General features: G+C 46.3%; 1 protein-coding gene across 3 annotated transcripts in view; it reads right to left on the reverse strand.

Moving 5' to 3' along the window:
- Positions 1-224: 224 nt before the first annotated feature.
- LOC126547120 (polyprenal reductase) overlaps positions 225-14,065 on the reverse strand; it is a 34,381-nt gene continuing 20,540 nt past the window's right edge. For all 3 annotated transcript variants that reach the window (XM_050194987.3, XM_055063003.2, XM_050194988.3), the window contains one exon: positions 225-2,658. In XM_050194987.3, the coding sequence (XP_050050944.2) occupies positions 2,399-2,658 (260 nt within the window). In that variant the 3' untranslated portion in view covers positions 225-2,398. The remainder of the gene's footprint in view (positions 2,659-14,065) is intronic.

Here is a 14,065-nt window from a genome sequence, read left to right on the forward strand (position 1 = left end):
GCATGACCAGGGCGTCGGTGATGTATCATCATAAGAACCGCCAACAAACAGACGCTTAGTACTTTAAGAGTGTGAGAAGTCGCTTATACACTTTGGTATGTTTGATGTATCAGTTGCTCAGATTGGCATACATTTGCAAAGGAATTTTATTGTAATATATACACACTGCAATATTTTAACACAGATTTCCCAGGGCCGAAAATGAGCACTATTGGATGCAGAGGTCATTTGTATATTTATTTATTCAGCCACAAAGTCAGGGACAAAATAGAAACACTTCCAAGTCAAGATTGAGCAAGGCGAGCTCAAGAGGTAGCTCAAAGTATGAAAGGAAGTTTTACTTCACAGCAGAAGTTCAGGCATATGTTTATCGAGAAGTGTAAAGAAATACACTGACTTTTAGCAAATGTACACAGTCATGCATAGAGATTATGACGACAAATCACAAAAGGTCCTCCCATTCTTTGTGCAGCCTATGTAATGTGGTCATACAAGCAGTTTTGTGGAAGCACCAGCATAGGCTTAAAGTGTACCTAGTAAATGTTCGACGTGTTGCAGTATATTAGTGCAAAAGTAATCACTATCCCTAACACCAAATGTGAAGTGTATTATGCTACCACTGACAAAAGAACAATGGCATTAAAGTGGCCCTGCAACATTTTTAGCTTATGGTAAATCATCAAGTCACTAGGCATGTTGTCATGAACACCTGAGCCAAATATTATTTCTGTGCATGGGTAGGGAGGCTACAATATATCTTGAATGACTGCCTGCCACTTACCTGAATCTCTTGAATTTGCTACATTTTATGCTTACTGTCATGCACCTACTGTTTTGCAAACATGACAGCTATTGGCCAGATTTTTTTTACATGTTGGGCAGTACTGAAAACGGAGAAATCTCATGACAAATTAGGCAGTGGCATCATCTGGTGGTAGGGAAGAGAAGAATACCATTGTACCAATACTGTGGCCTTCATTATCAGGGAGTGTAACAAGTTGGTCTTATTGGCTATGCCGACATCAAAGCTCACTGTAATGATAGGCAAAGCAACATTGGATTGCTCCACTTCGGTACAGTTTCAAGTGCAGTAGGAATTAAAAGATATCGAAAGAATGGCAGAGGCAACGTTTGATTGCCAATAACTCTGTTCTTAAAAGATGCATTCGAAAATATTTTTTTTTGTCAAGAAGATTCTTAAACATGTTATGCATTCCACATTCTTGGAAGGTGCTGCAGGGCCCTTTTAAGGTCATTGCAGGCAATTAGTTGTGCATTCCAAATGGTGTAAAGATGACAGTAGTGTTGACAACAATGTGGCTGGAACTGCATTCTTAATTCTACTGCATGCTATTTCACGCCCAGGCGAATGTCGCAAACAGGTTGTGCTACAGTACGACTTGAATGCCTTCATTTTTACTGTCACTGTTCAGTGTGCTATTCTGTGTAGCAGATCAGTTTGGCATCATGTTACTTCTCCGAGAAGCTTTTGGCCAAATACGAAGAATAACTCCAGCTCATCATTAAAGTAAATATCTGTTAAGTGGAAGCATGATCTTGCTCCCCTATGTCAATGCAACGAAGAATTGTGTTTTTAAGGTGACCTTACTTATTCAGTTCACTTTACAGGTGAGTATCTGCTACATATTCCATAAAAAGTGCCACTTTGGGCAGACAAGTGGCACTAACTACAAACACCAGGTGTAGCAAACTTTCTCACTAAGTGAGAACCAAGATAAAAGAAAAACAAAAAAGTGTGTGTGTGGGTGTGGGAGGGGGGATGACCTTTATAAAACAAGATTCACGTGGGATGCCACCTTTCTTGTCATAACAGCATTTTACTTGACAGTACCTGCAGCTTGAAATGCACAACTCTACTGCAAACAATTATATACTCTGAAAGCATGCTTACACATTTCTTTCCCTGCAGCAGGCACTAAACACACTGTACTCAACATTCAAATGCATGGTTTCTGTACACTGTTGGTACCCACAGCTTAATGTCGCATATTAATGGGTCAGAGGTCCTCTGAGGTTTGTTTGCCCACTCCTGGTGGGCACACACATGGCTGCTGAGCAGTAGAAGTAAATGGTGTGTAGCCAACTTGTGGCTACGCTATTGCAGTAAATGCTTAATGTGAAAAATCTTCAAAACACATGATGTAATGACAACATCATTTACTGAAACTTTAATAAAAGCAAAAGCTGGCATCCACGAGAAGATGGATGAGGTCAACTTTCATTTCCACGAAACTTCTCCCACCTTGCCGATTTCCACAGAACTTGATTGACTACTTGAAACTTTGAACAACATTCTAGAGGCACTTTTTAATTGATTTGTACAGCTATAACCATTAAAAGAGTGAACAGTGAATAGCTATGACATTCTCACACAATCCTAGAGCACAAAGGGTATGATTGCCTTTCTGTGCTTTGGGTAACTGGGGAAATTTTGCCGATACCAGTTGTGGCTGAAGAAAGAGATGGCCACTTGGTTGGACCAGTTCCAGGCCATCATGAGCCACCAGGTGGTGTTGGGCTGGCCTAAGACCAGGCTGAGTGCACAGTAGATTGCAAGCTCAGCCATGTAGTGAGGGCAGGAGACATATGCAAACATGCCACCCTGGGGAATCTTGTGGTTCAGTGTGACCACATTGCCTGCAAGTAGAGAATGCACAATGAAGAAAGCTGCTGTGCAAGTCTGAAGCTGATACAACATGCCCGCCAACTGCTGATAACCTTTTCAATTGCCTCTGGCAAATCACCACCACATGATAACACCTGATGTTGGTGATGCTGGTGCTGCTATGATTATTTCATTTTCATTTATTATACCTCAAAGGCCCCAGTTGGGGTATTACATGAGGGATGGGTTTTAATTACAGTGAAAGTGCGATTCTAGTGCCGCCTTGAATTGATGTGGGTTGAAGTGGTGCATGGCAATTGTAGGTAGATGGTTCCAGTTATGTGCGGTCGTCACAAAAAAGGAGTGAAGATGAGCGGTAGTTTGCGCTGGTGGAGGGTAAACTGCTCTGGGGTGATTTGTGCGGCTGGACAAGCGACGAACTGGTAAGATAGCTGGAACTTGGAAGGGAGCATTATAGTATTTGTGGTAAAGGCATAGTCTAGATATGTGACGTCGCAATTGAAGGTTGGTAAGGTGACCATGAGCCTTAAGCTCGGAAACGCTGGAATGGTAAGAATGCACAGAGTAAATCAAACAAGCGCCATGGTTTTGGACTGATTAGAGAATATTAGATAGGTTAGATTGATGAGGATCCCAAACAGCGCATGCAGATTTTAACTTTGGGTGAACAAATGTAAGATAAGCTAATAGTTTCACTGATGGGGGAGTGAGTCTTAAGTGCCTACGAAGAAAGCCCAAAGCGCGATTTACGAAGTTAGCTATGTTTGTTACGTAGGTTGACCAGGAGAGATTGCTTGAAAATGTCAAGATATTTATAAAATTCAGTGGATGATAATGACACCTGTACTTATCTTTATTGGGCGACCACGTTTCGCCGCCTAACAAATGTTATCGCACAGCGCGGGACGCACCTGCATGTATCCAAAGTTTCTGGAAAGTTATCGATGCTTCTATCCGCTGTCCGTTGTCGCCGAACCTTATGTTATCTGATTTCATCGCCTGACACGAATAGTGTAGAACTTTGTGGAAGGCATGCAGGTCCCAACGATTAGTCTGGAACATTCGACGATTGATGTATAAAAGCCGACGCGCTTGACCCGTTGATCATATTTTCGACAATAGCTGACTGTGTTCGCCGCTCTCGTGCTTAAGTGTAGCCTGTTTTGTGGGCACAGGTTCGCCCAATAAAATCTAGCTTTGCCTTTCACAGTATTGCTACTGTGTTCTTTGACGTCACGACCATGTGACATCTGGTGGAGGTGCTTTGCGTTCATGTACCAGACACCCCCACAAAGCCGTGACCCAAGCCCGCATGCGGAAGACAACACCAACGTCGCCAAGAACCAGCGAGGTAGCCGCAGGCTGCAAGGACTGCCCCCGGAGCACGGACTTTTGCCTGAGACGACCAGGAAGATCGCCACCAAGTCCACCCCAATGGCAGCCCCAGCGTCCCCCGTCGTGCTGCAGCAGCCCAGGGAGCCTCCGACGTTCCGCGGTTCAACGTTCGAGGACCCGGAAAGCTGGCTTGAGATGTATGAGAGAGTCGCTACATTTAACTGGAACAGCGACGACAAACTGCGACATGTCTTCTTCGCATTGGAAGACGCGACCAGGACGTGGTTCGAGAACCGAGAAGCCACCTTAACGACCTGGGACCTTTTCCGAAGCGGCTTCCTGCAGACATTCGCAAGCGTCGTACGCCGAGAACGAGCCCAAGCGCTATTAGAAACCCGGGTGCAGCTACCTAATAAGACGACCGCGATCTTCACGGAGGAAATGAGCCGTCTCTTCCGCCACGCCGACCCTGAAATGCCCGAGGAGAAGAAAGTCCGCCTACTCATGCGTGGTGTGAAGGAGGAACTTTTTGCCAGAATGGTACGAAGCCCACCGAAGACCGTTGACGAGTTTCTTCGCGAGGCCACCAGCATCGAGAAGACACTCGAGATGCGAAACCGGCAATTCGACCGCCGCACGAACTCGACACACTACGCCGGAGTTCAGTCACTGGCCACCGACGACCTACGCGAGACTATCCGAGGGGTCATGCGGGAGGAGCTACAGAAGCTGTTCCCATCATCACAGCCTCAAGTGGCTTCGATTGCCGACGCCGTACGTGAGCAGCTCCAACAACAACTCGGTGTAGCCCCTGAATCACCGCAGCCTCAGCTGCAAGCGATGACCTACGCCGCCGTCGCCCGCCGTCAAGGTCCCCCTCCACGACCGTGCCAGGGCCCCGTAACGCTGCAATTTGGTCGACCACCACCGACGCCGCCAGCACGCCCACCTGTCGCCCAGCGCAGCTACTCGAGGAAGACAGACGTTTGGCGCGCTCCTGACCACCGCCCGCTCTGCTACCACTGCGGAGAAGCAGGTCACGTCTACCGACGATGCCCATACCGGGAGATGGGACTGCGAGGTTTCGCCGTCAACGCTCCGCGCCCACAGCAAGGTGAACGCCCTCGCGATATTGCCGACTACCTCGCCGCTACTCAGTGGAGCTCTCGACGACCGTGGCATTCGCCATCACCAGGCCGCTACCTGTCGCCGCAGCGCCGACCATACACTGGCCCAGCCCGGGGCCGGTCAGCGAGCCCATATCCGGAAAACTAAAAGCAGCAACCGATAGAGGTGCAGTTGCCGTTCGTTGAACTGACAAAGATCCTCCGCCGCCGACGAAGACGCCGAAGAAACTACCTCGACGACATAACGACACGCCGCCGTCCTGACGAAGTCTGGAAGCAAAGAATACGACGATGAAAGACGACCTGACGACGCGACGTTCCAGCTTCAGTTCAACACGATGCAGCCCTGATCCGACGCCAAGACCTAACTGCAACACCAGACAAAGAACGACCGACCTCGACGTGCTTCTCGACGGCCACGCAGTTACCGCCTTAGTGGACACAGGGGCTGATTACTCCGTAATGAGTGGACACATCGCCGCTCTGTTGAAGAAAGTTAAAACTGCATGGGATGGCCCTCAAATTCGAACCGCTGGAGGACCCCTCATTACGCCGACTGGAATCTGCACGGCAAGAATAACCATTCATGACCGGACTTACCCTGCCACCTTCCTTATCCTTGAACAGTGTTCACGAGACGTCATTCTCGGCATGGACTTCCTGAACCAACACGGCGCAATCATAGACCTGAAGTCAAAATCGATAACGCTGTCGGAAGATCAAGCGATACCGCCGGAGAGCTCTCGTAGTCACCACGCCTTGAGTGTTCTCGAAGATCAAGTGAGCATCCCGCCTCGCTCGAGCATTGTTATTTCGGTCGGCACCGAAATACCCGCTGACGTAGAAGGCGTCATCGAAGGCGACCAACGTCTACTGCTCGACCGTGAAATTTGCGTTGCTAGAGGAATCGCTCGACTGCACGGAAGAAACGCGAAAGTGTTGCTGACAAACTTCAGCCAGGAGTTCAAGCACATCAACAAGCGCACGACGATCGCATACATCGAAGAAATTCTGGAAACCAGCAATGCGTTTGTCCTCTCGGATTCTGCCCCAGGTACCCCGCCGACAATAGTCCCCGAACCAGACTTCGACGTAAATCCAAGTCTCCCCATGATTAAGCAACAACAGCTGAGAAGCTTACTTCGACGGTACAAAGAGTGCTTTTCGACGTCATCATGAATTCGACAAACGCCAGTCGCAAAGCATCGCATAATAATCGAAGAGTGTGCTCGACCACTCTGCCAGAGCCCTTACCGAGTTTCTACGCGAGAATGTGAGGCTATAAGACACGAAGTCGACGAAATGCTGCGCGACGACATCATCCAGCCGTCCAAAAGCCCGTGGGCATCTCCTGTAGTCATGGTGAAGAAAAAGGACGGAACCCTATGTATCTGCGTCGATTATCGTCGTCTGAACAAGATCACCCGAAGAAGGACGTATACCCCCTCCCACGAATAGACGACGCATTGGATCGGCTCTGCAACGCTAAATACTTCTCGTCGATGGACCTCAAGTCTGGCTATTGGCAAATAGAAGTCGACGAAAGAGATCGCGAAAAGACGGCCTTCATCACCCCAGACGGCCTCTACGAGTTCAAGGTTATGCCATTCGGACTGTGCTCGGCGCCTGCAACGTTCCAGCGCCTGATGGACACGGTTTTAGCAGGATTGAAGTGGCAGACCTATCTCGTTTACTTGGAGGACGTCGCCGTCTTCGCCGGAAATTTCAACGATCACTTCAGGCGGCTTGCGACAGTACTAGAGGCCATCAAGTCATCAGGGCTTACTCTGAAGCCGGAAAAATGCCGCTTCGCTTACAATGAGCTTCTGTTCCTAGGCCACGTAATCAGCAAATCTGGTGTCCGTCCAGACCCGCAAAAGACAGCTGCCATCGCACAGTTCCCGCAACCCATCGACAAGAAGGCAGTGCGTAGGTTCCTTGGCATGTGTGCCTACTACAGGCGCTTTGTCAAGGACTTTTCACGCATTGCTGAGCCGTTGACACGTCTAGCTAAATGTGATGTTGAGTTCAAGTGGGAAACGCCGCAGGCCGACGCATTTGAAGAACTCAAACGACGCATGCAGTTGCCACCGGTACTTGCACACTTCGACGAGTACGCCGATACAGAAATCCATACTGACGCCAGTAGCCTAGGCCTCGGTGCCGTTCTAGTCCAGAGGAGAAACGGAGTCGAACAGGTGATAGCTTAGCCTAGCCGGTTGCTGTCAAAAGCGGAAGGTAACTATTCTACGACCGAAAAGGAATGCCTCGCCATCATTTGGGCTACAGCTATATTTCGCCCTTATCTTTATGGCAGGCCATTCAAAGTTGGCAGTGACCATCACGCATTGTGTTGGCTAGCGAATATAAAGGATCCTTCAGCACGACTGGCGCGGTGGAGCCTCAGACTACAAGAATACGACATCACTGTAACCTACAAGTCCGGACGAAAACACTCCGATGCCGATTGCCTATCACGCGCCCCCATTGACCCGCCGCTGCAAGATGACGAGAATGACAACGCCTTCCTTGGAATGATAAGCGCGGAAGACTTCGCTGAACAGCGACGGGCAGACCTGGAGCTAACAGGCCTCGTCGAATATTTGGAAGGGCACACCGACGTTGTCCCCAGGGCATTTAAGCGCGGATTATCTTCCTTCACGCTTCAAAACAATCTACTCGTGAAGAAGAACTTCTCTCCAGTTTGCACCAACTACCTTCTTGTTGTCCCGTCAGGACTTCGTCCAGAAGTATTGCACGCCCTACATGACGATCCGACCGCTGGACACCTCGGATTTTCCCGGACACTATCAAGGATACAAGAAAAGTATTATTGGCCGCGCCTGACCGCCGACGTCGTTCGTTATGTCAGAACATGCCGAGACTGTCAGCGACGCAAGACACCGCCGACAAGGCCAGCCGGATTACTACAGCCAATCGAGCTTCCTTGCCGACCATTCCAGCAGATCGGGATGGACTTGCTGGGACCCTTTCCTACGTCAACAACCGGAAATAAGTGGATCGTCGGTGCGACGGACTACCTCACCCACTTCGCTGAAACTAAAGCACTGCCGAAAGGTAGCGCAGCCGAAGTGGCAAAATTCTTTGTCGAAGACATCCTGCTGCGACATGGCGCCTCAGAAGTCCTCATCACCGAAAGAGGAACGGCCTTTACAGCGGAGCTCACCCAAGCCATTCTGCAATACAGTCAGACAAGGCACAGGAGGACAACGGCCTACCACCCACAGACGAATGGTCTTACGGAGCGGCTGAATAAGACCCTCGCCGACATGCTAGCGATGTACGTCAACGTCGAACACAAGGCCTGGGATGCCGTCCTGCCGTACGTAACATTCGCTTACAACACGGCGGTGCAAGAAACAACACAGATCACGCCATTCAAGCTGGTCTACGGCAGGAACCCGACGACGACGCTTGACGCCACGCTGCCGCACGTCACTGACGAGGAAAATCTTGACGTCGCTACCTATCTCAAGTGCGCCGAAGAAGCCAAACAGCTCGCCTGCCTGTGGATCAAGAACCAGCAGAGGACTGACAGCCGACACTACAACCTCCGACGACGCTTCGTCGAGTACCAGCCCAGTGACCGTGTTTGGGTATGGACCCCGATACGCCGACGAGGACTCAGTGAGAAACTACTGCGACGCTATTTCAGACCCTCCAAGGTCATCCGACGTATTGGCGCACTGGACTATGAGGTCGTGCCAGACGGCATTTCGCATTCACAGCGGCGCCGCGCACGATCTGAAGTGGTCCACGTGGTGCACCTTAAACCGGACGCTGACGAACTTCCTTATTTTGTTTTCTTTGCTACGAGTGCTTTTGTTTATTACTTTCGTTTGTTTGCAGCATCGGGTCGATGCTTTTTAAGAGGGGGGTAATGACACGTGTACTTATCTTTATCGGGCGACCACGTTTCGCCGCCTAACAAATGTTATTGCACAGCGCGGGACGCGCCTGCATGTATCCAAAGTTTCTGGAAAGTTATCGATGCTTCTATCCACTGTCTGTTGTCACCGAACCTTAAGTTATCTGATTTAATCGCCTGATGCGAATAGTGTAGAACTTTGTGGAAGGCACGCAGGTCCTAACGATTAGTCTGGAACATTCGATGATTGATGTATAAAAGCCGACGCGCTTGACCCGTTGATCAGATTTTCGACGATAGCCGACTGTGTCCACCGCTCTCGTTGTGCTATAAGTGTAGCCTGTTTTGTGGGCACAGGTTCGCCCAATAAAATCTAGTTTGGCTTTCACAGTATTGCTACTGTGTTCTTTGACGTCACGACCACGTGACAATATTGTGGAGCCGGAAATAATACATTGTGCTGGCTGGTAATGTGGCCTGCAGTGCGGTGGAAAAATATGAACCCTTTCAGGGTGAATGATGTAAATATACAGCGCCGTGAACAAGTACAAAATGGTCGATGCCATATATTTACTGCACCGTCTGTATGTTCAAAAAGCGCGCCAATTTCCTAATTTTTTCTTTCCTGGCATGTGCTGCCACTATGTGGGAATACAGGGAATTTTTTTCTCGCCCCTCCCTCTCTTGGTTTTCATCGCATGGTTTGTTTTAGAGCTAGTATGTTTGCACTGGCGCGTCTATATACTACCACTCGCGCACTGGCGCGCACGCGGGTGGGCAGTGGTTAGTGTGAGTTTTGTTCCGTGGGCGGCTTCGGCTTCTTGTGCTCGCAAAACTGATGGCTATCTCGTTACTAATCCCTCAAAGGGTGACCGCCTGTAACTCGCTCGTTTATTGCTCACAGGGGTGCGCATACGAAAGATGTCGCCGTGCATGCATTTCCTTTTTTTTTTGAGACTTGCGAAAACTAATCACCTCTGGTTAGCGATAAGATGAAGATTAGTGGAAGTTTGTCACACGTGTTGTTTTTTTGACGGGCACACAACTACACAGTTTTCTTGAATGCACTCACCTATGCAGTTTGATTACGCTATGGACGTAAATATTAGTGTAAGAGCAGGAACATTTGAGACTTGCGAAATATTCTTGTGTGCACATTTTCTAAGCCTTGAACTATGCGTATAACAATGCATCAAATTTTTAATTCTTATAAGCTTATTTTCTTTTTTTATTGTTGTTATTTATGAATAAACAGCACATATATACCAACGCAAAATATTTTTTTCTCACTTTACGGTCACCCTAGAAAAATTACGGTAAATTTTTTTCGAAACAGGTCTCTCTGAAAAATTTAAATCTGCAATAAGACATTAACATTAAGACATTGAAGACATTAACCATGTGTTGCAACCGGACTCAATAAGGCTGAGGTCATTTTGAAGAGTATTAATATCTGCGCTGTTTCTAATGGCATGATATATGACGCAGTCATCTGCAAATAGATGAATGGTAGGAGAGATATTAGCTGGGAGGTCATTTAAATAAATTAGAAGAAGTAGGGGCCCAAGTGCTGTACCTTCTGGCACACCAGAGATTACGGGAGATCGGCTTGACAGTGATGGCTAAACAGTCAACCTGACATGATCATTAATAAATGCTGTGTTGGGCTTCAACCAAACAAAATCCATTGTCAAGTGGACTTAGCCAAGACACAGGCAGTAGCTCCTGCCCAATTAATGTGGTTTGTGACTGCATCACTTGGCATTATAACTTCTGAACAGTTTTCTTTTATAATGAATGCATGTGACGCATGTTCCATTATGATGAACAGACATTTGAAAATTGAGTGATATGGATGCATTTATTGACACTGTTCATCAGATTAAGAGCTTGCAAAACAGTTATGAGAAATCCAACTCAAAGGGTTCACAGTGGTCAACAGTGGGCAAATAAGGGAAGCCTCACACAGGTGCCAACATTCGACACCCCTTGTTGTTAATGTTTGCCTGAGGCCCACTGTTAACTGCGACTGTCATAAACAGTGACATTAAAAGGTATCCACTAGCTCCAGCCTGTGTTTGGTGTATAGGCAGAAAAAATCAATAGTGGCTTTCTGTTTCCATGGCACATGCAAGGCTATAAAACAGCCTGAAATTCACTTCACATTTATTGTGGCATGGTAAGAAAGTAACCTGAAAGGTGACCTATTGTTGTGTTTGAATGAGTAAATGAATATAATGTATCTGCTTATAAGCTTGTGATTCCATTCACTTGCACCAGTGCAAGCCAAGGCCTGCTGAACACCAGAAGAAAGAAATTCAGAGGACTTCTTAAGCCCAGCCTACAATGTTTGAAATGAAGCAGTGTTGGCAGCTTGAGCAGCGCATTTATGGCTCGGTATCTTTTGTGGCCAGCTTCATTGATTAGACTTTCTTACACATTTCTTCATAAGTAACCTCATATAATCAATGTAGTGATTAAATGCAATGTGCATGATGCTATTATCAGTGGCGTAGCCAGAAATTTATTTCGAGGGGGTTCTCCACTGACAACTACCACTCCTCCTACTCCTTCACATCTCTCTCTCTCTAGGGTGCCCCAGCTAACTTTAGCCAGAGTTTCAAAATATGCAAATGCTACGTAACTGGACAGAACAAAGGTAATGTTGTTTGCAATCACTTCGATATACTCAAACTATTTTTTCATTCCACCTAATTAAATGAAAAGTGTCAATGAGAAAATCGTAGAGCGACATGACAAACTCCTGATACAGCTTTCTGTTCCTCAATACGTGCTAAATAAAAGTGTTTTTCAGAGCGTGAAAGAAGCCTGTAAATGCACGCAAAATTGCTGCGTGACTGGCCGCTCGAGGCACTTTGCGTGTATTCGCACTTGGAAAAACTTTTATGTAGCACGTATTGAGGAACAGAATGCTGTATCAGGAGTTTTTCATGTTGCTCTACAATTTTCTCAGTGACAATTTTCATCTAAGTATAATATTTGAGAAGTTGATTAATTAATCAAGACTGATTATCTACTTAGGCAGAATGAAAAAAAGAAACTGTTTTGAGTATCTCCAAGCGACGGAAAACAACATTACCTTTGTTCTGTCTAGCTACGCGGCATTTGCACATTTCTAAACTCCAGCAAAAGTTAGCTGAGACACCCTGTATATATATATATATATATATATATATATATACCGAGTGTCCCAGTTAACTTGGACCAAGATTAAAAAAACAAAAAACAAAGAGCTCTAGATAAATCGTGCCGACTGCATAGTAGCTGTAGTAGTTTGTACTTACAGCCAGTACTTCTTCATCACGAAGTATTAATTAATTGTTTTTGATTAGTCAACTTCCTAATTATTGCTTGAATTGCAAACATATCAATTACAAAGTTGTAGGGCACCTCAAATAACCTCCGAATCAAGCATTTCTTTCATGCTCATTAAAAAAATCGATATGCATAACTAATTTAAAAAAAATTTACTAATTAAGATTTTTACTAATTACCTTGTGGTCCATATTGCAATTTACAAATTCTAGCTGTGGAGCATGCAAGGCAGATGCACTTGGAATATATTCTCATGATCTCATGTCTTCGCATTACACGAAGGGTTAGTTCTAGTAAACAGAAATACTTATGAAAGTAGATGGGAAAGCGGCACTGCAGTAGCTCATTTGGTAAGAACATCGCACGCGTAATGCGAAGACGTGGATTCGTATCCCACCTGCAGCCAGTTGTTTTTTCATTTACTTTCATTTCCATTCATTTATCATTTCTTTAATTCAATTAATAAGCACAAATAATTTCCCTTGTGCTGTCCTTGGTGTATTTGGTTGTTGGCTTCTTATGATATATGCGTGCATGCATGCACGTGTGTGTGTTTGGAGGTTGTAAACTACGCAAAGGCAAACTCCTAGCACTCCCCGGAGAAGAACGCTTTAACAATGAGGTCGTACATTTTTGCGTTGCCGAAACCACACTTTGCTTAACTTCTGACAAAAGCTTTTCATTGCTATGGAGTGCAGCCACATCGCATCAAATTATGCTGTCATCCTTATGCTATTTTAAAAGATGATGATATAAAAAAAGTCAAGATTTTGTTTACGAATTGATGCATTTATATAATGTATGTCAATGATCTAGCTAAGCTGGTACATGACTTGGAAAAACGAACAGCACTAAAGACGGGGCCAAACAAAAACAAGACAGCGCACTATCGCGTGTCTTCTTATTTGCAGGCCAGACTAGTTGCAGCCCAGGTAACAGCGGAGATTACCGTTGTTTTCCAGCCAGATCTTCTAGTGAGTGGTATGGCCACGGCTACGTATGGAAGATGGTGGCCACTATTTTGCAAGTAGCCTATCACTCAATCGTACTTTCGGCATTGTTGGCAGGCTATATTATTCTAGATTTAAGAATACAGGAACGAAGCTTTGCGCTAAAACTTTGATAATGTCATATGATGCAAGTTTCGCTTACTTTCGGTGACCTGTTGTCCGACTTGTTTGAGAATATGTTCGGAAGTCACTTGCGATGATGGTATTTTAGTCATCATGTGATGCATATTGTAATTTGATGACACTCGAGAATTGATGAGGCAGACAGTCCAAAGCAGGGCTGCTTCCTGTTTGGAAGCCTTTGTGAGTATTACGGCATCTGTAGTTCGCAGTAAAATAAGGGCCAGTAGCTCCGAGAGGTTCGGAAGCGTTGTCTTCTGACACCCGTCTATTCTCAAAACTGCCGAGACGTTTAGTTAGGATGGGCTCTCTGCACCAAGCAGTACGTGTTACGATGGGGTAGGTGAGCCTCAGCTAGGTGACCGACCATGGCCGTCTGTTGTTCTGAGACAGGGCAATGACGAGATGCTCTCCTTATGTCCATAATTATCTGCCAACTTCATTCTTGATGCCTTTTATGTGCATCCCCCTCCTCGTACCCATCACGCCATTCGCCTTCTTAATTTTCCGTTAGGTACTGTCCCACTCTTCAACATTCACCAGGTTGTTGAATGGTGCAATGGCTACTAACATTCCTATATTTCTGTTTCTGCATGTATTT

This window comes from Dermacentor andersoni, chromosome 1 (assembly GCF_023375885.2).
Source record: "Dermacentor andersoni chromosome 1, qqDerAnde1_hic_scaffold, whole genome shotgun sequence".
NCBI lineage: Eukaryota > Metazoa > Arthropoda > Arachnida > Ixodida > Ixodidae > Dermacentor > Dermacentor andersoni.